This window comes from Nannizzia gypsea, genomic scaffold (assembly GCF_000150975.2).
Source record: "Nannizzia gypsea CBS 118893 supercont1.7 genomic scaffold, whole genome shotgun sequence".
Lineage (NCBI taxonomy): Eukaryota > Fungi > Ascomycota > Eurotiomycetes > Onygenales > Arthrodermataceae > Nannizzia > Nannizzia gypsea.
Window position 1 is genome coordinate 1,126,376 of NW_003345195.1, and position 20,983 is coordinate 1,147,358.

Sequence of the window (20,983 nt, forward strand, 5' to 3'; positions counted from 1 at the left end):
CTTCGTCTTTTTCGTCTTCTTTTGTTGTTATTTCGTCTTTCTGGTGGTTGTTTTGCGCGGAAGATGAAGTTGATACCAGAGTCGACGATGAAGAAGACGAAGAAGACGAAGACGAGATACAAACAGCTTATGGCGATGACGATGACGATGACGAGACAGACAGAATCGATAATGAATAATACTAATAAGAAGAAGAGACTCTTTGCCTTATATTTTTGGTGAAGGCGCAACCATGGGTCAGGAAGACTTTGGCTTTACATTTATATTCATATTCATATTTATTATTATATTTAATATTTATTCTTCTACTTATTCTAATATACGACGATAGAGACGGGATTTACCTATATCTATCTATATCTATATCTATCTACTTATCTGTATCTACCGAGTCCTGGTTCTATATCTTCGTCTGTATCTAGATCTGTGTATCTCACTATGTAAACTGCGACAGAAGCAGCAGCAGCACTTCCTCTTCTTCTCTTCTCTTACTCTCTTACTATTCTACTATCTCTTCTTCTGTATCTTCTATCTCTTCTTCTGTATCTTCTGTATCTATATCTTCCTGTCTTCTATATCTTTTTCTCATCTTCGGCTTTGTCCAGAATCGCCCAATCGGGAAATCAACTCCAGCTTCAACTTTTCCTTTTCGAGACTTTTTCTTCTTCACTTCATCGACTTCATCACTGACACCATCTTCATCTTCAACACCATCTACTTTGTCTACTTCTACTCTGTCTGTCTACTTTGTCTGCTCGTTACTTCTACTGCTTCTTCTACCCTGGTAAACCTCGGCTGATCACAACAAACAAAGCTAGCTCCAGCCCAGCCGGCTCGAGAACGCGACAAGCGGCCTGAAAAACATCATCACCCTTCGTCCCCTCCGCCCGGCCGTCCATAAAACAACCCGCCCTCGCCCGTCTCTCAAGAAGCCAGCGTCCTCTCGTCTGTCCCGCCGCTGCTGCTCGTCTCGCAACCGCCGTCGCCCTGTCCAATTCATCGCCGTCGCCGTCGCCTCGTCTCGTCCGTCTCGCTCGCTCGCTCGTCTGCGCCGTCTCCCCTGGGCCCCCAGCCTCCCAGCAACCATGACGACCACCGTCAAGTTCGAGAAGGACACCGTTCGCACCGCCGGCACCGCTGCTACAAAGGCCGGCGAGGACATCGTCCATGCGGTCGGTGAACGGCTGACTGGCGGCAAGTCCCAGAATGGCTACCTCGCCGTACGTCTTTCCCTGATATTCGATATGTTGATGCCATCGCGGTGGCTGGACTGGGACGGACGGTGTATGGAACATGGCTAACACTGCTACAGGCATACCTCAAGGAGCTCCAGTCGAACCCGCTGCGAACCAAGATGATCACCTCTGGTGCTCTCTTCGGCATCCAGGAACTGCTCGCCTCGTGGATCGCGCACGACCGCAGCAAGCATGGCCACTACCTCAACTCCCGCATCCCCAAGATGTCGCTCTACGGCGCCTTCATCAGCGCGCCGCTCGGCCACCTGCTCGTCGGCATCCTACAGAAGATCTTTGCCGGACGCACCAGTCTCAAGGCTAAGATCTTCCAGATCCTCATCAGCAACCTCATCGTGCGTTTTTCCCTGTTTATCTCGATTCCCGGTGTTTGTGTTTACCGGCGCCTAACCACGCAAAAACTAACTTGCAACCACCACAACAACAGGTCTCTCCCATCCAGAATGTCATCTATCTCACCTCAATGGCCGTCATTGCAGGCGCACGAACCTTCCACCAGGTCCGCGCGACCGTCAAGGCCGGCTTCATGCCCGTCATGAAGGTCAGCTGGATCGTCTCGCCGCTCTCCCTCGCATTCGCCCAGCAGTTCCTCCCTGAACACGCCTGGGTCCCCTTCTTCAACGTTGTCGGCTTCATTATCGGAACCTACATCAACGCTCACACCAAGAAGAAGAGACTGGAAGCTCTCAAGCGCAAGGTGCGTCTTACTATTCTCTTCTACATTGATAAGAATATACTGATAATCATACTTCTTCAGCAATACGGCTCCTCCGGAAAGAGCACAACCGGCCGCCCAGAGGACTACCCGCCACCACGACGCGACTACTAACTCTAGTCTTCCTCCCAGGCACACTAACAATGGCCCATAGGAAACTCCCTAGAGACACAAAAAACCCCTATCTCATTCGAAGTCTGGCTTGCCGTGTGTATATTCTTTGCACCGCGGATTCTCAATGCGCTCTGCGGCAATACCATATATCGACAATTATTCGTTCCCAGGACAGATTTCAACCCGCGATATCCCCCTCCCTGATAACCCCTCCCGCTCCCTTCCCTTTGTTATACGGCCTTCTGATTTTCTCGCTGCTTGGATCCCTTTTTTTGATTCCTCTTTTTTTTGTTCATTCTCCCCCAGCTCTTGCAGAATGGTGGAATCCAGCGGCAACCTGCAACAAAACAAGTTGAAAAATATTTCCAACATCTCTTACCAAAAATGTTGAATCTCACTCAAAATCCAACTCATCCTCACTGTTTTGTTCGGCCCCGATCCCTATCTGTTACCTACCTATTTTGCACCCCTTTTTTTGCTTCTCATGTACCTCTATATACGCCCGGTCCCGACTTAATTCTACGTGATATTGAATGAATTCCTGTTTTCCTTGTCTACGTAGCACTCCAGGGCTTGTCTAGGATTATCTAGAATACTCGCCTGTGATACCCGTTTGACTTTACTGACCTACCAGACGTTTGGCTTTGATAGATACCTATCTATCTATATCCATATATACATACATATACTTTGCTTTACTAGCCGTCCAGCAAGTTTGCGCGCCTCCAGCCAACGCTCGCCGTGTAACCAAAACAACCCAACCGTCCGTCTCTACGCCCCAGGCACAACGGCCAAAAGAAAACAACCTTCGTTTATGGCTTTATGACGTGGTCGTCTGTTTGTTTCCGCTCAAGGGTTGACGTTGACCGTGAGACAAGAGGCCAGACTCCGCCCTGGACAGTGACAAACCTGACGTCGATGCTGATGCTGAACAAGAATGATACCCTCCCAACAGTCTTTATACATGATTACCCAACTATCAAACTTCATACTGGATGAGCTTGGGCAGGCAGAACCTTTGCATTGGTGTCCAAGCGGTCCGCTCCGTGTGACATCAAACACAGAAGCCCAACATTAGCATTAACCGGTGATGCTACTTCCGCTACAATACAGAAGCCATACTATTTAAACAGCCAGCCTCGCATTTCTATCTCCATCTACGGCAGCTAGACCCATCAATATTTCCATTGCTTACCACATACTCCCATTGCCGTGGTATATACCATGTCTCCACATTCAAAGTGCATATGTCGCGACTATCCCGAAGCCCCTGAGGAAAAGTCCGGCTGCGGTTTACGAGCGTTAAAGGCATTTTCCCTCTCAAACCTAGGAATCAGCGAAGTTCTAGCTACAAAATTAGCCCTTGATGCCCTTGAATGTTTCCAGCCTCCACATCTAGAAACGCCTCGTTGTCCTTCTCATGGATACAAATACCTCCCCTTCAGACTATTCAACACTCTCGACTCACACCTTTTTCGCGGCGTGCTTAAAGACCAAGTCTATCTCCGCTGGTCCAAGATCCTACCCTCCGCCGTTCACGGGCTGACCAGCAAGCCAGGCTCAAGGGATACGAGAATCACAATCGATCTCCAACATGCCCTTCTTAAAGATGTTTCTGCCGAAGGAATCATATCCGTTTTGATACATCATATGGCGCACGCTTACTTCCTTGCTTGCTGTGGACCGCCTGGTGTGGGTAAGAATCGTTCGGAAAGACAGAATCTCGGCCATGATCTAGCTTACAGCACCCTGTTGTATAAGATCATGGACGTCTTTCAGCCTCAGGGGTTTAAGCGGATGCCGAACTTGTTTCTTTTCAATCGTGCCCGGCGTCACCCGAAAGATCAGCGTCAGCTTTGTCGTGTAGAAAGGACCGTGGCTCACTTGGCTGAACCGGGTAAATGCTGTACCTTCCAATCGACGGATTTTCTGGATAGGAAAACATGCCGTGATCATACCTTGACCTTGAATGAGATAAACTTGAACGGTGGACATGATGGGAAGTCAGATCTCGGTGATCCGTAGTAAGTTGGGGTTGAAACTCATTTATAAATACATGTACTAATATTGAACGATCTAGTCCGAAATCACACTATATCCATGTCGTTGACATTGGGCAACAGAGCTTCACACCTGTTTTGCGGACCCAATATCCATACCAGCCAAAGGACTATATTGAACTGCATTATAAAAACTACGCTGCCCCGTTCCTACGCTCAGACCTAAGGAAGGATTGCTCACTAGCTTCCAAGCTATCAGAAGAAGTCAACTTCTTAAACATACCCGCCCCATCCCACCAGATATTCTGTGCTCTTTATTCATACCTCCTAAATGGTGACTATCCTCCGGAGCTGGTCAAGATTACCTCCCCTTATATCACAGCGAGAAACGCCGAAGGACCACCAGTGATACTAACATATATTCCTGAAGTCGAGAATTTCCTAGCCACCGATATTAGGATGTTCAGCCTAGCAAGCATGTTAGATTTCTCGGACCTAAGAGATAGTGCCATGGAAAGAATGCACTCTCTAAGCGAAACACATGCCAATCCAATATCAATCCTTCAGGAGATATACAACAACCCAACCAGAAACGACGACGACAGAGACAGACTGCGAAGATGGGTACTGGAGTTCCTTCCCAAGGGTGGTACAGAGCGAGGATTCACAAACATAGACGTCCTGCAAACCGGCCAGTGGAGAGAGGGTCTTGCAAAGCTACGGAAGGAAAACGGCTTGTTCAATATGGACTACTCAACTGCATGCGAAAGCCTAGTCTTGGAAAAGGCATCAGCGTGTATCAATGCATTCAATGAAGCGAGTCGAACAGCCGGGCAAGCTGCAGGTAACAACACAGGCGATCCGCTCAATAATGGACCTCTATCCCCTGAGGAGTTGGAACTACTACGTCAAGTACACCCTCAGATGTCAAAGCTTTACGAAACAGCCGCTGCCTCCGCACAGAATCCCGCTCCTGGGCCCAATATAGAGGAAGACTCAAGTGAGCAAGCGAGCAGTGATTGCAGATCCGAGCATTGCCCTTTTCATATCAAACAACAGAATCACCACCATAACCACCACCACCACCAACAGCGGCAGGAAGATCAAGATTCAGATATTTCCTGTTCGCAATGTCCTTGCTTTTTCTGTGTACCTGGTTTTAATGAGTCGAACTTACATAGACAAACACCTGTTCCGCAACATTGTTTGAATGTTACTACCCCCTTAGTATTCTCACCAAGCCCACATGCCGCATGCAGTCCTATCAACTTTATACCGGTTCCCACTCACCATCGTTTTAGATGAGGGAGAACAGAAAAGGTTTTGGGCACGTTTGTTTGCAAATGCATGGAGTATGTGACACAACCTTTGGTGAGAGACTAGGGGAAATTGTTTGCTTCGGTTTTATTTATGGCATTTGATTTATTATTATTTTTCTGTTTTATCCAAGCAAAGCGATTTCCAAGTTTCTGAGTACGAGGGAAAGTTACTTTTTACTTTACGGGTGCGTTTATTTTGAGAACTGATTCATAAAGTGAACTTTAGCGAGCGATTCTATGAAATGCAATTTCATGCCTGCCAATTTAAAGCAAATAACAATGCTTGCACTAGCATTGCTCTATCGAAAAATGAATAGAGCAGCACGAAGGTTGGAAATAAACGGGAAAGGAAATGATATATGTTTAAGTTGATGTGAATCACATCATTGCTGCATTGCCGTCACCCCTGCTTCTCTTTAACAAAGGCGACGAAATCGTCGATAGCCCCTGGCCACGCGGCATCCGAGCTCCACCAATCCATGGACTCGTCCTCCATAGTCTTGCGCATCAAAACCTCAGTTTGCTCCCACAAATCCTTATTGATCGGGCGCTTATGCTTAGTTTCAATAAACTCAATCCACCATTTAAGCCATGGCACAGACTTAGTTTCCCATGCAACGCCACCATTCTCCGAGGTGAAGAAAAGCTGCCACTGCTCAACGGCAAGTTCTATGTTAACGTTGCGCTGGCCTTGCATTCGGCATAGTAAGAAAGTATAGCGATATACTCGTCGGAAGTAATTTGGGTCATCCTGTAACAACTTGCGCAGTCCATCGGCATAAGCGGCTTGTTTTTGAATGGTATCACACCTATAAAATCATGAGTTATGCGAAAACTGGGCACACTGGTTTGGGGGGAGACGGACTCTGTGGTTATTTTCCATCCATCGACAAAACCTTCTCGAGTGAATTCTCCCATGGATGGGGAACGTAATAGTTCGGCCACAGCAAGACAGGCAACCTCATCCAACCTAACCTGAAGGTCACCAAAGTATTTCATAGCCCCGTTGATCCCAATTTCATCGGGACTGTCAGGGTCATCTAATAACTCCATTAGTGCTTCGAGAGAACAAATCGATGGATAACAGCATTACCTCGATACTTGTCGAATATCTTGTTCACTGCGGCGGTTCTCTCCTGCGCTGCGCCCGATTGTCCGTTTTGAAAGTAACTACATTTCACACTATTGGTTAGCATGGAGTATAGTTGAGCGGCAATACCGTTGTTATATAAATGATAGTAAATATGGGGAGAGCGATGTGATTTATTGGTAGGTATGGCACTTCAGATAGTTCCCCGCCGCTCATAATATTGGTATAGGTTCTGCAGCAACTGAAAAGGCTCGTAAAATCTGCTAGCTGTTTGCAACAAGGAGACATCCTCCTCAACTCCTATGGAGGGTACCTATGATACGCCTAAATACCGAGCATAACAATCCGGTATAGATCCTTAACGGTGGAGGGGTAGTTGAGGGGCAACAGGAATAAAAAGGAAATAAAATGATAGAATAATAGTAAATTTCGAGGGGATGAAACCGCAAGGAGACATACTCATCAATAGCTTGATCTACTTTCCAGGCGTTTGCTTTGAGACACTGATGACATTCGTCTACAGTCAGTTATAACCAATATAGAGCATAAAACATAGAGCAGGCCTTGGAGTCTCTTGATTTGAGGTTATGCCCAAAAATATGCATGCAGGGTAAACTGGCCGGCGCGGTACCTTTGTAGCAACGCTCTCTTTTGCTCCAGTAACGCTCACAAACTGCGTTATTACGCTTTTCTGGCTTGAGCTTAGAGGCATGGCTTGCGGGTATCAGAGGGGGAATGGTAAGATCCCTTTCGAAATGGATAGGGGCTGTGATCGCGCGGAATAACTAGCTTAATCCCTGAGTCGCGTTTCTTCTGCTTTGTCTTCTTCTTCCTTCGCTTCTTTTCGTTTCCTTATTTCTTCTATGCTGATTTTGTTTATTATGAAGTACAAAAGAGAGAAAGAGAAAGAAGAAACGCACGGACATTAAAGATGCCCAAGGAAAGGTGACACGTGACTCTATTTTGAGGTGAGAAGAAGCTTAAGTTGATTACATAAAGATTTCTCAGAAAGGAAGGTACAATAGAAGCGTGGACCAAGCTTGTATAAAAAATAGAAGGGGCTGGGCCATGAAATGGTAATAATAACAATAGTAAGGGGATATAGATGGCGAGGCGATTAAGGGTTTGAAGATAACGGGTGCAAGGCGAAGAGCTGCTGCTTAGTCTTGGTAGCATCACTACTTGAAGAGTCATAAATATATAACTATATCTCAAAGTTACCAGGAAAACTCTTCTAACAGACAATTCACTTTTAAAAGTACAAGTCGTATATCACGATAGAACTCCGGTAGCGCGAAAACACCAGTGCCGATATTTATCTGCAAAAGGAAAAAAATTGAAGTGTCGGTTATGTGGTGAAAAGGGTATCCTCCTGAATGATAGTGTTAGTAAGTGCCATTGATACAATAGTTGCAGGAGTAAAACCTCACCTCTCTCAGATATTCCCCTATATCTCCTTGCCTAAATGCTACCACCCCAGTTGGATCAAGCTTTCTGGCTTCCATCGTTGAGCGAGCAGTTACCCCGAAGCCCTATATGAGAATGACAGGTTAGCACGTCCTACCGTGTATATTCGACTTATATACGTTCCAGGAGCGTATAAACGAATGTGGGCGTGCATATATTAAACTTACAAGGGGGGTATCGTCCATTGACAGCACAACAACTCCTTGATGCTCCGGGCAATCTTCACTCCATCTACCGACGTGCGCTTTCACAATATTTCCACCATACAGAAATGGCATCTCTCCATTGGGCTTGATCCATAACTTATATCTGGCATGAGGTGCTATCACGTCCAGCGCCGTGATGTGCAATCTGAATTTTCCAGTCTTTGTGAATTTACCAAGACAGGTTCCTATCGACAACAGGTTCGGTCTCGCAATCGACGTAGCAAGGTTCGCCACTGAGAGTCGGAGGTAGTAGACTCTAGAGCCATGTAGTCTGAAGACATATCGATCATCCGCAGACTCGTCGCCAGACGAGGTGGGAGGTGCGATGAGATGGTTTAATGAGCGGCCCGTATAGTTTGCCAGCTTTGTGAAGAGTGTTTGAGTCTCGGACTCCGTGAGCGGACGCATGGTTTGATATTCGTTCGCTTCCGACTCAAATAAATTTCCTCGAGCCTTTTCTTTCCTAGTATGGCTCCAATTGTTGCTGTTTGGCAGCTGTCAATATCTTCTTTGCTGGCGCAAGATTTCCTTTATCGATACGAAAATTTTAGAGTTGAGAAATCTTGGCAATTTTTTTTTTTTGTGGTAGGAAATTTTATTTACTTTTGAAGAGAGCGCATCAAGAGCAGCAATTGAAGAAATACTAAGGCGAACTTTTAATCACACATTATGGCAGCTGGTGTCTCCGTAAAGAGGAGGCGGCTGAGCCCGTCGGACGACTCATCGCATTTGAAAAGCAAATTCTACAGTCAGGCTGCGCAATGGGATCTCGAACAGGACTACGAGCAACGACCACGGAAGACGAAGAAGGACAAGGAAAAGACCCGACTACCGATAAAGACGCAGGAAGGCACTTTAGAGCACTTGGAGGAAGATGTGGCCCCGGAGGGAAGCTCAGAGGGTGACATTTTCTCATCCGAAGCAGAGGACGGCGAACCTGCTACAACGATTCAAACAGTTCCCGCGCCAGAGTCGTCGGTGCTTCCAAAGATTCAAATATTAGAAGCAAAGGAAGCCCTGGCGCGGATCGCATCACTAATAAATGAAGAGCCTGAAGAGCATATGGAGCTTTTTAAGAAGCTAACGGAGATGACAGCATCTGCGTCACTCCCGGCGGTGAAGAAACTTGCTCTGGCCACACAGGCCGCCGTTTACAAGGACGTTATACCTGGCTATAGGATACGGCCATTGGAGGGAGAGGAGCTGACAGCAAAGGTCTCTAAGGAAGTGAAGCAGCTTCGTGCCTTTGAACAGTCGCTTCTTTCCGGCTATCGAGAATATGTACAACAGCTGGCTACGCTTTCTCGAGCGAAACAGGGGAGTGAAGCACATAGCTCTGGCTTGAAGAGCCTGTCCATCAATTGTGCTTGCAGTTTGCTGACTTCTGTACCGCATTTCAATTTCCGTGGGGAATTGCTGAAGATTCTGGTTGGACAGCTGGGGCGCCGACAGATAGACGCAGATTTTGTGAAGTGTCGCGATACTATGGAAGAGATATTTTCCAAGGACGACGATGGCACAATCTCGCTGGAAGCTGTTACTTTGCTGGCAAAGACCATCAAAGCGAAGGAATTTAGGATCCGCCCAAGTGTCCTAGATACCTTCCTTCATTTACGCCTGCTTTCAGAATTCTCGTCAAAAGGCTCTAAGGACGCAATTGATAAGGACGATGCAGACGAGACCAATCATGGGAAGAAGCCAAAGCAAAAGCGAGAGTTTCGAACCAAAAAGGAGCGAAAGTTGATGAAAGAGAGAAAAGTTGTCGAAAAGGATATGAAGGAGGCCGATGCTCTGGTAAGCCATGAGCATCGGGATAAAATGCAAGCAGAGACGTTGAAGCTTGTATTCACTACGTATTTCCGCACACTCAAAACACGCAACCCTGAACTTGTGGGGGCTGTTCTAGAGGGGCTTGCCAAATTCTCCCATCTTATTAACCAAGATTTTTTTGGAGACTTGCTAGAAGTTCTTAGAGACTTGATCTCGCGATATGCTAGCTCCAGCCTGAGTCAGGAAAATGAGGCTGGTAGCGATGAGGACGACGAGGACGACGAAGGGCGGTTGAGCATAAAGGAAACTCGAAACGCTACTCGAGATGCCCTGCTATGTTCAACGACTGCATTTGCACTGCTTGAGGGCCAAGATGCCAGCAAAGCAGCCTCTTCTCTCCACTTGGACCTAAGTTTCTTCATAGGGAGCATTTATCAGTCCCTACACACCCTGTCCATAAATCCAGATATTGAGTTCCACCCCAGCAAGTCACTCCGTCTACCGGATCCAAATCCTTACAATGACAGTCAAAAGGACACCAATTTGGCCTTAGACAGTACAAATTTGGCAAAGAAAGTCGACTTTCAGACCCCTACTGTGCTCCTTATCCGGTGTCTCCAATCTATATTAACTGCAAAGGCCAACAAAGCTCCACCCCCCATTCGTATAGCAGGGTTTACCAAGCGGCTCATGTCCGCGGCGCTCCAACTGCCAGAAAAATCGGCATTAGCAGTCCTGTCGCTTCTTACTCGTGCTGCGAAGCTACATGGACGAAAAATAGCACCACTTTGGAATACGGAAGAACGGAAAGGTGATGGAGTATATGACCCTAATGCTGATGATGTGGAAAGGAGCAATGTCTTCGCCGCAACTGTATGGGAGGGAGAATTGTTACGACTACACTATTGCCCCCAGGTTCGGGATGCCGCAAAGGACATTGAAAAAGCCATATCAGCTGTAAAATAAATTTTTGCATGAAGAATCAAAGGACATTCCAAGACTAACTCATTAATAACTCCTCTTGGTCGCAGTATGTAGTCCGTTGTATTGGATTTCATGGAATGAGATACTGAGTCAAATAGTGATGGTCGGGAGTCGTTGAGATGCAACTGGAATATTTGACACTTTACACCCAGTTCACATGTTAAATCGCTGCAGAATTGCAAGGATGACCAACGCATGCCCTGTTGGTGCCGTCGCCTTGAAACGCCCTAGACACGCATGAATAATAGTTATCACACTAAACAATTAGTTATTTAGCTCTTGGATATGGAAACAATGAAGTTTGTTGAAGCTTTGCTTATCTATTTTAATTCGCCAACCAAATTGATCCGATATTTAAGTAGCAAAGTTATAGAATATGACTACAGAAACTTCTTTGATTGAACAAACGAGGCAGCAAGTTGGTACAACGTCGTTCAATTCCCCTTATTGTCTACATAGGACTTTCGATACCAGTTTGAAGTTCCACCCCATTCGCCATTGTTGAAGCTTGCATCTCGTCGAGGACGGCCAGATTTTCGATTTCGTGGCACCCCCTGGGATCCCTGAAGTGTTGATATAGACGCCAGCGGTTCGGTTGGCGAGTGCAGTGGGTTCAGCGTCGTGTCTAGGTGTGGTGACTGCCCGGCGTGCTGTTGTTGGCTGGGAACACGCCGTCGATTTGTATCACCATACTGGACATCGCGAACATGCCCGCTGCTATGGGGTTTGCTGCCACGATGGTTTGGGTGCTTGGCTGGGGGCTGGCTGCTGCTAGAATTGCGTCGCGGCATATTGACAGGCTCTTGATATCCTGTCAAAGGCCAACCCCCAGGTTGTTGTATTTGGCCACCCAACCTCGCTTCGACGGCGGCAACTCTGCCACTGAGCTGATGGAGGTGGTTAGTATTTGCTCTCACCTCCACTCGCAGGGCCCTGATTTCGTTCGTTAGCCCTTGCAGGCTTCTCAAAATGGCATCAGTGTTGGCTGCTTGTGCCATTGAGATCTGTTCGAAACGGGCATTTATCACATCACCGTTGTGAGTGTGAGTTGCTGCGGGCTCAGTTGGCATCGTTGGCGGCAGCCCTGGCGCCACAGTTCCTTCACATGTCCCATGGATACTAGGAATAACGGACACCTGAACGTGCTCAGAGCTTTTATCTGTGAAATGAGAGCCCCGTCGGGTGGCTATAAGTAGCGGCCCACCCAATATAATGCCCTCGAAATTTGACTGGCGACGGGCATCGCCGTTCAGGTGTCCAGATACGTCCTTAGTATCCATCTCCGGCGCCAAAAAATCTGGAGCCGATGATACCTTTCGCAAACCTGGTTGTCTTTCTCGTTTCGTTGAAAGTGGCAGCGCTTGATATAGTTTTTGCATGTTATCGACTGCTGGATTCACGAGGGGCGCAGATTTTGGAGGGACACAGCTAGAGTCACTATCCTTTAGTCTAGGATAGTAAATATTCACCTCGCTGTAGATTTGCTGTGAGGAACTGGGCGCAGAACACTCCACGGTAGCTCCGGTGCCATTCCTATCCTTGTCATTTGTCACTTCTGGATGAGTCTCTGGCCTTGACCAGTCTCTCACATTGAACTGATCCATAAGCTTGGTAAGGATGGCTGGCCGCTCTCTCGATACCTCCCTATACCTCTTCTTGATAGGCTTTTGGGTAACTGGGGCAGGGGATAGGGGGTGGATATGAGCTCTAGGTGGTGCTGTTGCGTACCTTGATCTTGTCCCATGCAAAGGCCACTGGGGAAATACAGTTCTTTGAGAATGGGATAGATTTGGCAGACGGGTCTTCTGGATTGCCAAAACGGCTGAGAGGGCAATCAATATATGTGCATAGAATAGAGCAGAGGGAAGTTCCATGCTCTAGCATAGCAGGAATCAAGGGATGTTTCGACATACAAGGTGCATCAAAGGGTGGGCTGAAGCCCTTTGCTTCTGCTGATTTGACTGAGGTAGGAAGAAATATAGATTCAGGCTCAGGTGAAGAATAAGTACCTAGTTCCTCGGGATTGAATCTGGGGCTAGCTGCTACATTGGCAGATAAATATATTAGAAATCACTGTCTCAGTTTCCTCTTTGTGGGAGTTTGTTATCAACATACTAGGATAGTTGGCTGGCTGGACTCCTGTCTCACTATTTGGCGGGAAGATAACAGGAGTCTGGAACCTCCTTTCACCTATCTTTCTAGCTTGTCTATGACGGCCAAAACTAGGAAGTTCCGGAGCTAGATAAGGGCATAGGTTAACACAGAATTCATCACTTTGTTCTAAGTAGCATAACTAAGGAACAAGCGAAATATAAATAGTCTTTCAAAAGGTATTGCTTTTATGCCTTCATACTAGGGGTATGGCCTCTAGATCAAGATAGGTTTGGTATTTTAACCCATCTTCTCCTCCTCATTGTGTTCACTTACCAGTAAGGCTACCCTGGTGGAAGGAATAGCTTGCTAGTGCAGGGAGACGAACCAAGGCAGGGCCAGGACTTTGTAAATCTAGCGGTGCTGACGGAGGCTGGTGGCAGTCTTTTCCTTCCATTGTAGAATTATTTAAGAAACAAACAGCTTGATAGTAAGCAGTATAAATATAAAAGAGTGCTCCAGGATAAGAGAAAGAAGACAGGCAGATAGATGCTGCAAGTAGCCGAGAAGACAGTAACTGATATCTGAAGCGTTTGTAGATTGGATATTTCAAGAGAAAATTAGGTGAGGTTGGTCCTGTAGAATATTTATATTGTGGGGCTTTGAAAAAAAGGACATACTACCGAATATGTCCTGCTTTCTATGGCGCTAGTGAGCTGGTAACCAGAAGCCAAATAACTCTTGATAACAAGGGGAAAGAGGCATAAAGAGTACCTAGTATATTCGTCCTAGCCTCACTGCATGTCCTCCTTAATCCATAGAATACTGGTTGCCATGTTTGCCATTTGAATAAATAAGGCGAAGTACCAGTCACCTATTCCTCTATTGATCTCAAAACCAACAATAAAACTGAAGGACAGCCACGACCTTCGAAAAATTTGGGGCCAAAGTATTTTGTTTAGGGTATCATATTGGAAGGTAAGAAGGCAGGTTCATAAGCACAAGGTTAAAAAGTAAGTATATAGAACATTCTGTTCTATAAACAAGGGAGATAGCAGTATCATAAATAGTTCTTAATTTGGCTAAAGTAGATATTCACCATTCTTCGAGGGTCAAGAAGAGTTGAAAATCCAAATTCATACATCACAGAAATAGTCATCACAGGATTCATTAACAAGGGGGGATATCATGGGGCAATTCTGGGAGTACATATGAAACACATACAAAGAAAAGTAACAAAAGGAAATATAACAAAAATTCTCAAAATTAGGAGGCCATATCAAACAACTATTACAGCAACTAATAGGCCACTGCAATATATTGGAAATGCCTACTTGTTCAGTAAATAGGTGAGGGTATGTAGGAATGGAGGCTCAAAATATGAGGTAATTAAACGGTGGTGTCACGGCGACGGAATCCAAAGAGGCTTCCAAAAAAGTTGACGAAAATAGCACGCCATAAAGCTTTGAGGAAGTTGTCCCTGCGCTGGGCTGTGAATGAACTAACAGATTTATTGCCAGTTTGAGGACGAGTCTCTTCCGAAGTACCGTTGGTTTTCGTGCCGTTGGTTTTGGTTCCGTTGGTTTTGGTTCCGTTGGTCGTGGCCACAACAGCGGAAGCGTCGGCGTCAGCAGCAGCAGTGGCGCTAGAACTTGGCTCCCCTGCGGGTTTGGAGGCCTCAGGTGTAGCCTTGTTGGATTCCTCGTCGGTAACAGTTTTACCATTGACAGTCGCTTGCGTATCATCTTTCCCAGCAGATTCCTTGACTTGTGATTCCGGGCCAGATGTATTCTCTACTGAAACACCCTTGTCACTTTCTTCTATTGTGTCTGCTTTAGAGGTAGGTTCGGTGGTAGCAGGCTCTTCTAGCACAGGATCGGTTTTAGTATCCTTGGAGGACTCGCCACTTGCGACGGGCTTGGATGTATCCTGGACAGTGACACCGTTGACATGTTCTGAGTTATCAGCAACGTCTTTCTTCGTGACAAGCTGTTCAGTAGCGCTAGCAGTATCGTCAGAAGTAGATTTCTTGTCAGTAGTTTCTCTGGATTCAAGGGCTTTCTTCGCTAAGAAAGCGGCTCCGGGAATCACAGCAGCAGCTCCGAGAACAGCAGCTATTGTACCACCATTAGTTTTAGGGGTATCCTCGTGCTCTTCACTCTTGTTGACGGCAGGTTCTTTGTCCTGATCCGTTTCAGCCTTATCATTATCCGTCACAAAGTCGGGTGTATCTTCAGTTGATTGAAGCTTCCCTTGTAAACCAGCTTCCTGGATAGACTCTGCTGAAACATTAGGCAAGTCTGTTTTAGGTTCACTTTCACCTATTTGAGTTGTGGTTTCAGTAGGCTGTTCAACTTCCTTAGTGACCTCGCTCTTATCGGTAGTCACTTCAGATTCATTGTTAGTAACAGATTGTGCTGCCTTGTCGGTGGATCCCTCTACCGCATCAGCAGTAGGCTCGGGCACACTTTCGGGCAAAGTTGTCTGTTCTTTGTGATCATCTGTTACAACCTCAGTTGATGCAGGTATATCGGTAGCCTCCTCACCAGTTGGGGTGCTGTTATGTTCCTCGGTATCTTTAGAAACCTCTGGGGAGATAGCAGGGGTATCTGTAACAGCCAAAGTAGAAGATTCGGGTTGTTCAGCTTCCTGTGGAGCAACAGCAGCTTCAGTAGACTCTGGTAAGGCTTCCTTCACTTCAGTGGTAGCCTCCTCAATAGTCTCGGGCTTAGAAGCTTCGTCCCCAGTAGTCTCGGGTTCCAGCGCAGGGGTCTCGTCCGCAGCTGGCTCTGTTGCAACTGCAACAGCATCTTGAGTTTCTGGCGCGGGCTCCGCCTCAGCTACTGCTTCCACAGCAACGGGTGCCTCTTCAACGACTTCCTCCGCTTGCTTGTCGTCAACTTTGGCAACATGGTCCGAGCTCTTTTCCAGTTCGGATTTAAGTTCTTCCTCGGGTGCAGTGACGTCATCCTGAATTTCCTTAGGGGGCTCTTCAACATTGACAGCGGCGTCAGCAGCTTCGGTGTCTTGCTTTTTCTCTTCAGACACATCAATTGGTGCATCTACAGCAGCTGTTTCACCTTGAGATTGAGCATTGACTTCTTTGCTATCGTCCTGGACAACGGCAGGCTCAGCATGAACTTCCTCAGATTCTTGGCTAACATCGGGCTCTCCAGGCCCTTCCGAAACTACAGCAGCCGGCTTGTCAGAAGGCTCGTCCACTACTTGACTCGTCGATGATTCGGCAGCAACAATCACTTCATCCTTGCTGGGAAGATCGGCGTCCTTATTCTCAGTTTCGGTGGGAGTGGGAATCGGCGCCTCGTCACTGGTAGCGGCAGGCTCTGGCTCGGTAACCTTTTGTTCCTCCAGCTTCTCCGGTTGTTCGCAGGTAGTTTCAGCCTCCTTTTCTGGGGCACTGGTGTTTACCGCTTCTTTGGAATCGCCACCTTCAGAGTCCTTCTGGGTAGTCATCTCCGATGCTTTGGCCACGGGTGTGGGCTCCTCGACAGCAGGCTCATTCAACTCTTTAGAGACTGGAGCATCACTTTCTACCGGGGGCTCCGGAGCAGGAGTACTATCCTGAGGTATTTCGCCTGCCACCTCTTCTGAAGGCTCCGGGTCAGCTTGGGACTTGACATTCTCAAGCGATTCGATACCTGCGAGGTTAGCAACAACAGGTACCTCGGTGGTCTCTTTAGTCACATCCTCCTCCGTCTTGGAAGGAGCCTCTTCAGCGGGCTGGGAATCCTCCTTGACTTCAGACTGTTGCTCAGGGGTGCCCTTGCTCTCTGAGGCAGTATCTTCGCTCTCGACCGCTGGACCTGTGGAATCAGCTGGCGCAGAAGTATCAGCAGGCGACTCCTTTACCTCCTCGATGGAAGCATCAGGGTTTTCTTTTCCTGGAGCCTCGTCAACTGCAACAGCCACTTCAGAGGCCGGTTCTGGGATAGGTTCCTGGGACTCCTCCTTGAGTTCGTCTTTGGGCGCCTCCGGGGCCGAATCTTCCACTACCTTCTTCTCAGTTTCGGGCTCCTCCTCCACTGGGACATCAGCCTCGGTTGGCTTCAAGGCCTCTGATGGCTTCAAGGCATCCTTCTCAGGTTCCTTGTCAGCAGCATCGACTTCCTTACTGGGTTCATCAACAACCTTGGCAACATCCTCAGCCGTGTCAGTAGCTACAGCCTCTGGAGTAGGTTCAGTCTCCTTTCCGGTAGCTTCATCCTTGGTTTCCTCGGATGTTGGAGCTGGAAGGACGACATCTTTGTTCGCATCTTCAGTGGTATCTTCGCTCTTCTCGATAGTAGTTTCTTCTTTCGGCGCATCCGGTACTGCCTCGTCTTTTGGAGCTTCAACAGCTTTCTCCGGCTCCAGCTCCTCTGTGGAAGGTAGATCATCATCTTTAGCGGAGATGGTTTCTTCGGCGGCAGCGGGAGTCACGTCAGCTTCAGCAGTTACAGGTGCTTCCTGTGCCTCGGGTTCGTTAACTGTCGAGCTTTCGGTTGCACCTGCAACGTCTTTTGACTCAACCAAGGCCGGTGCTTCTGGCTCTGGGGCAACTGTTTTTGCCTCTTCAGAAGTAGGTTCTGGCTCTTCGGTAGAAGCAACCGCAGGCTTTTCGGGGGCTGGTTCAGGGACGTCATCGGGGGAAACATCTTTACTGGCAACCTCCTCAGTTACCACGGGTTCATTGGGCTCATCAGCAGGAGCCTTTGCCTCGGGTACGGCGCCTATTTCAGCGTCAGCAGGAGATTCCTCTTTCACAGCTTCCTGAACTGGTTCAGGCTCAGCTATCGATTCTTCCTTGATTTTGTCTTCTGTGGCAACAGGATCTGCGGCATTATCTGAAACTTTTTCTTCTTGAGGTAACTCCACGTTCTCTGCCTCAGCGGAAACCGGTTCTTCTTTGGTAACAAGGGAATCTTCCTCTACAGTCTCTGGGGCTGCTTCTTCTTCTTCAACCTTAGGTGCTGAAGTAACTTCAGCTACCTCCTCTGAAGGAGCTTCTTTGGCCTTCACCGAAGGTTCCTCTGGCTCAGTCGCTGGTTCGTCCTTGGCTTTCTCCTCAGAAACAGTTGGTTCTTCAGCTAAGGCGTCTGGCTTCTCAATAACCGGCTCTTCGGCAGGAGTAGGGGTAGCTTCTTCCTTGGGAGCCTCTGGTGAGGATTCCTCTTTGGTTGGCTCCTCTTTGGTTGGCTCCTCTTTGGTTGGCTCCTTCAGCTGCCTCGGTAGCTGGAGCCTCAGGCGCAACTTCATCTTTGGGGGCACTCTCTGTCTCGCTGAGCAGACTTTGGCTCTTCAGTGACATCCTTTCTTGGGATCCTCAGTGGTGGGTTCTGACTCAGTGACAAGGGGTGTTTCAACATTATCAGTGGTGTCTTCCTTAGAAGATTCAATTGGGCCAGTTGTTTCGATTGCTTCGGCTTTCTCAGCGAGCTTCTCCTCCTTTGCTTCTGGACTGATATTAGAAGCTTCTACTTGTGGCTCTGGTTCCTTGGGCTCTTCTGGGAGCTCCTTGGTTGTAGACTCAGGCACTGCATCCTCAGGCTTAGCAGAAGATTGCTCCTGTTCCGTCTTAACGGTATCAACTGCCACAGTTTCATCCTCCTTGGTCACTGTCTGGTCACCCTTTTCCTCGGAGGTGTTTTCTTTTGATACTGAGGCTTCGGGACATTCCACAGAATCGTCAGGGTTGTCAGGCTTTTTCTCCTCTTCTGGAGCAGTTTTTTCCACCACCTCGATAGGAGTTTCTTTATCGTCAGACTTGTCGGCAACAGCGGCGGCTACCGGTGCATCTTCCACAGTTTTGACTTTTTCCTCCTTATCCTCTCCTTCTTTGACAGGCTCCTCCAACTTGGTGTCATTGGAGGTGCCGTTGGTAGTTTGGGAGTCTTCGGTCGTGGAGGCGGGAGTAGTGTGTTTTACAACAAGGATATTGTTGCAAATGCCATCGTCGTTAACCACTAAGCATTCATAATTATATCAGTCACCTGCGTCTCAAAGTGGGGAGATATGCTGGGTTGTGGTGTGTAGTTAAAGAAAATTTGACTTACCTTTCTCGACGTTCTCATCACAGAACCAGGTGCCCTCATCCGTATCAAGACGGAACTTATACTCGAACCTGCCCTCCGGGAGCTCAAACTGCTTTGAAAACTCGTACTCCTCGACTTGCGTAGAGCTATCTTCAGTAGTCGATGCGTCTTTCGAGCTTACAAGCTCAGGCGTGAGCTCCACGGGTTCCCATGCCGGCTCGGTAAAGCAGGTGGCCACAAAGACAGCTGGGGTTTTGCTTGGTCGACGGATGGCAATGGTGACGGGGCATTTGACGGCTTCAGTCATGGCTAGAGAGTTGGCTGTTTTTCCTCTTCCAGTCGCTGGTTGTTGTTGGCTGCCGGTGGTGGTTGAATTGGTGGTTCTAGTATCGTAAACTCGTAACGTCGTGGCCGTGAAAACTGTTTCGAAGCCCTGCAGAGGAGAAGCGAGCTAAATAGCCGATGATAACGATGATGATATACAGAGCAGCAGTAAAACAAAGACAGAGACAGCTTTCTGCAGATGGATTATTACAACGCAAAGCACAAGGGAAGAAAAACGGGACAAAAAGCTCGAAATATCAGGACTATGCCCCCAAAGACGACGAGGGTATCAAGAGGCAAAAACGAAAAGAGACAAAAAAACAAGAACAGAGAAAACTTTTCGGGGTAAATATCAAAATCGTGAGAAAGCTCTTTGAAGCTATGGCTGTCTTATTTCGTTCCCTTGACAAACTAGAGGGGAGGGCACACAGAGGAGGGGAGTTGCAGGAATGGGCAGATATGCAAGAAGGACTCTTTCTTTTCTCTCCTCCCAGGGGGGGCTTGATGCAATGTTTATTGGTTTTGGAGGCAGAAGAGGAAGATCCTAAGCAAAAGGGCTTGCTTGCCGTGCATTCAGAGAATAAGCAAAGAAAAAGGGAAAACGCAGCGAGTCAAAGCCCAAAAAGCAATATAGCATTCAACTATACGACAGAACTACGGAGCACACAACTACTCAAGGGGGTGCGGGAGTCATCAAATTTTTCTGCTCCTCCCTCCAAAAAGGCCCAGCAGGAAGAAGAATGCCCCCGTCGAGCCTGAACTGGCTAGTGCTGCAGTCTTGTTGTCAGAGTGACGAGCCGGCTATCTTGTTAGCTCGCCAGTAAATAGAGTGGACAATGGGCTGCATCCCTGCGCTTTTCTGGCGTTTTTGACAGAGCTCATTTGCTGCAGCTCACGGCTGGGTTGAACCGCCTCTTTGCTTTTTCCTTCACTTTTCCTTAGCAGGCTCCATATTTTATTTCGACACCGGTTGTTGACTTGTGCTGTCTGCCACCCAGCTACGAGGGGATGCCCATCGGCGGCCTAACCGGACAGGTCGCCAGCACCTCAGGCATGCAGGAGACGAGGCATGGCGATGCAAGTTGGGCAGGAACATACGGAGGACACTCTCACGCCCCGTCTAATGCCGTCAGAAAGGAAAAAGAAAGAGGGAAAGGGCAGGAAGATGCTGACTTTTCTGTCCTTTGATGCTCCTCTTGTTTGTCTATCTCGTACGGTAATTTGGTGATGAATGAGACAATCCACAAATTTGGTGGGGTCATGTGACCCGACGTGACCCCATATTTATGGGGAGGAAATAAAACTTGATACTTAATTTTTTTTGCTTTCTGCACTTAGCTAATTGATTAACAGCAGATCGCGCTCATACCGAGGCTCAGAGATACGAAGATGCGCCGGCCATCGACAATTGACACCCGGAAGTGGGAGGAGGGGTGGGCTGTATTCCCAGTCATCGATCATTGCGGCCTCTTGGTACGAAGTGTATCATCAGGTGGGCGGTTAGTCAAAAGAAGGACAATCTTGGGCTCTTCGGCGCCTAAACAGAGAATGATAAGCGGTTGCGAATGCCCCACCGAACTATGCTTATAGCGGTGAGAGAATACAGCTTGAAGCTGGA

The 20,983-nt window shown here is 47.7% G+C and overlaps 7 protein-coding genes across 7 annotated transcripts; 3 read left to right on the forward strand and 4 right to left on the reverse strand.

The window, feature by feature from the left end:
• Window positions 1-1,085: 1,085 nt before the first annotated feature.
• MGYG_07730 (integral membrane protein) lies at window positions 1,086-2,082 on the forward strand (the record flags this gene model as incomplete). Its single annotated transcript, XM_003170437.1, has 4 exons — window positions 1,086-1,220; window positions 1,313-1,588; window positions 1,681-1,950; window positions 2,011-2,082. The coding sequence occupies 4 exons, from the start codon at window positions 1,086-1,088 to the stop codon at window positions 2,080-2,082; spliced, it is 753 nt and encodes a 250-aa protein (XP_003170485.1).
• A 1,224-nt stretch (window positions 2,083-3,306) lies between these two features.
• On the forward strand, window positions 3,307-5,292 carry MGYG_07731 (hypothetical protein; the record flags this gene model as incomplete). Its single annotated transcript, XM_003170438.1, has 3 exons — window positions 3,307-4,106; window positions 4,163-5,205; window positions 5,264-5,292. 3 exons carry the CDS (start codon window positions 3,307-3,309, stop codon window positions 5,290-5,292), a joined length of 1,872 nt encoding a protein of 623 aa, XP_003170486.1.
• Window positions 5,293-5,801: 509 nt separating this feature from the next.
• Window positions 5,802-6,779, reverse strand: MGYG_07732 (hypothetical protein; the record flags this gene model as incomplete). Its single annotated transcript, XM_003170439.1, has 4 exons — window positions 5,802-6,210; window positions 6,372-6,428; window positions 6,495-6,571; window positions 6,621-6,779. The coding sequence occupies 4 exons, from the start codon at window positions 6,777-6,779 to the stop codon at window positions 5,802-5,804; spliced, it is 702 nt and encodes a 233-aa protein (XP_003170487.1).
• A 1,060-nt stretch (window positions 6,780-7,839) lies between these two features.
• On the reverse strand, window positions 7,840-8,572 carry MGYG_07733 (ribosome biogenesis protein NIP7; the record flags this gene model as incomplete). Its single annotated transcript, XM_003170440.1, has 3 exons — window positions 7,840-7,863; window positions 7,922-8,023; window positions 8,126-8,572. The coding sequence occupies 3 exons, from the start codon at window positions 8,570-8,572 to the stop codon at window positions 7,840-7,842; spliced, it is 573 nt and encodes a 190-aa protein (XP_003170488.1).
• Window positions 8,573-8,833: 261 nt separating this feature from the next.
• MGYG_07734 (nucleolar complex-associated protein 3) lies at window positions 8,834-10,900 on the forward strand (the record flags this gene model as incomplete). The annotated part of the gene is made up of 1 exon (XM_003170441.1): window positions 8,834-10,900. The coding sequence occupies one exon, from the start codon at window positions 8,834-8,836 to the stop codon at window positions 10,898-10,900; it is 2,067 nt and encodes a 688-aa protein (XP_003170489.1).
• Window positions 10,901-11,352: 452 nt separating this feature from the next.
• Window positions 11,353-13,466, reverse strand: MGYG_07735 (hypothetical protein; the record flags this gene model as incomplete). The annotated part of the gene is made up of 4 exons (XM_003170442.1): window positions 11,353-12,740; window positions 12,832-12,960; window positions 13,034-13,156; window positions 13,346-13,466. The coding sequence occupies 4 exons, from the start codon at window positions 13,464-13,466 to the stop codon at window positions 11,353-11,355; spliced, it is 1,761 nt and encodes a 586-aa protein (XP_003170490.1).
• Window positions 13,467-14,398: 932 nt separating this feature from the next.
• On the reverse strand, window positions 14,399-19,348 carry MGYG_07736 (PT repeat family protein; the record flags this gene model as incomplete). Its single annotated transcript, XM_003170443.1, has 3 exons — window positions 14,399-18,288; window positions 18,316-18,972; window positions 19,063-19,348. The coding sequence occupies 3 exons, from the start codon at window positions 19,346-19,348 to the stop codon at window positions 14,399-14,401; spliced, it is 4,833 nt and encodes a 1,610-aa protein (XP_003170491.1).
• Window positions 19,349-20,983: the final 1,635 nt, after the last annotated feature.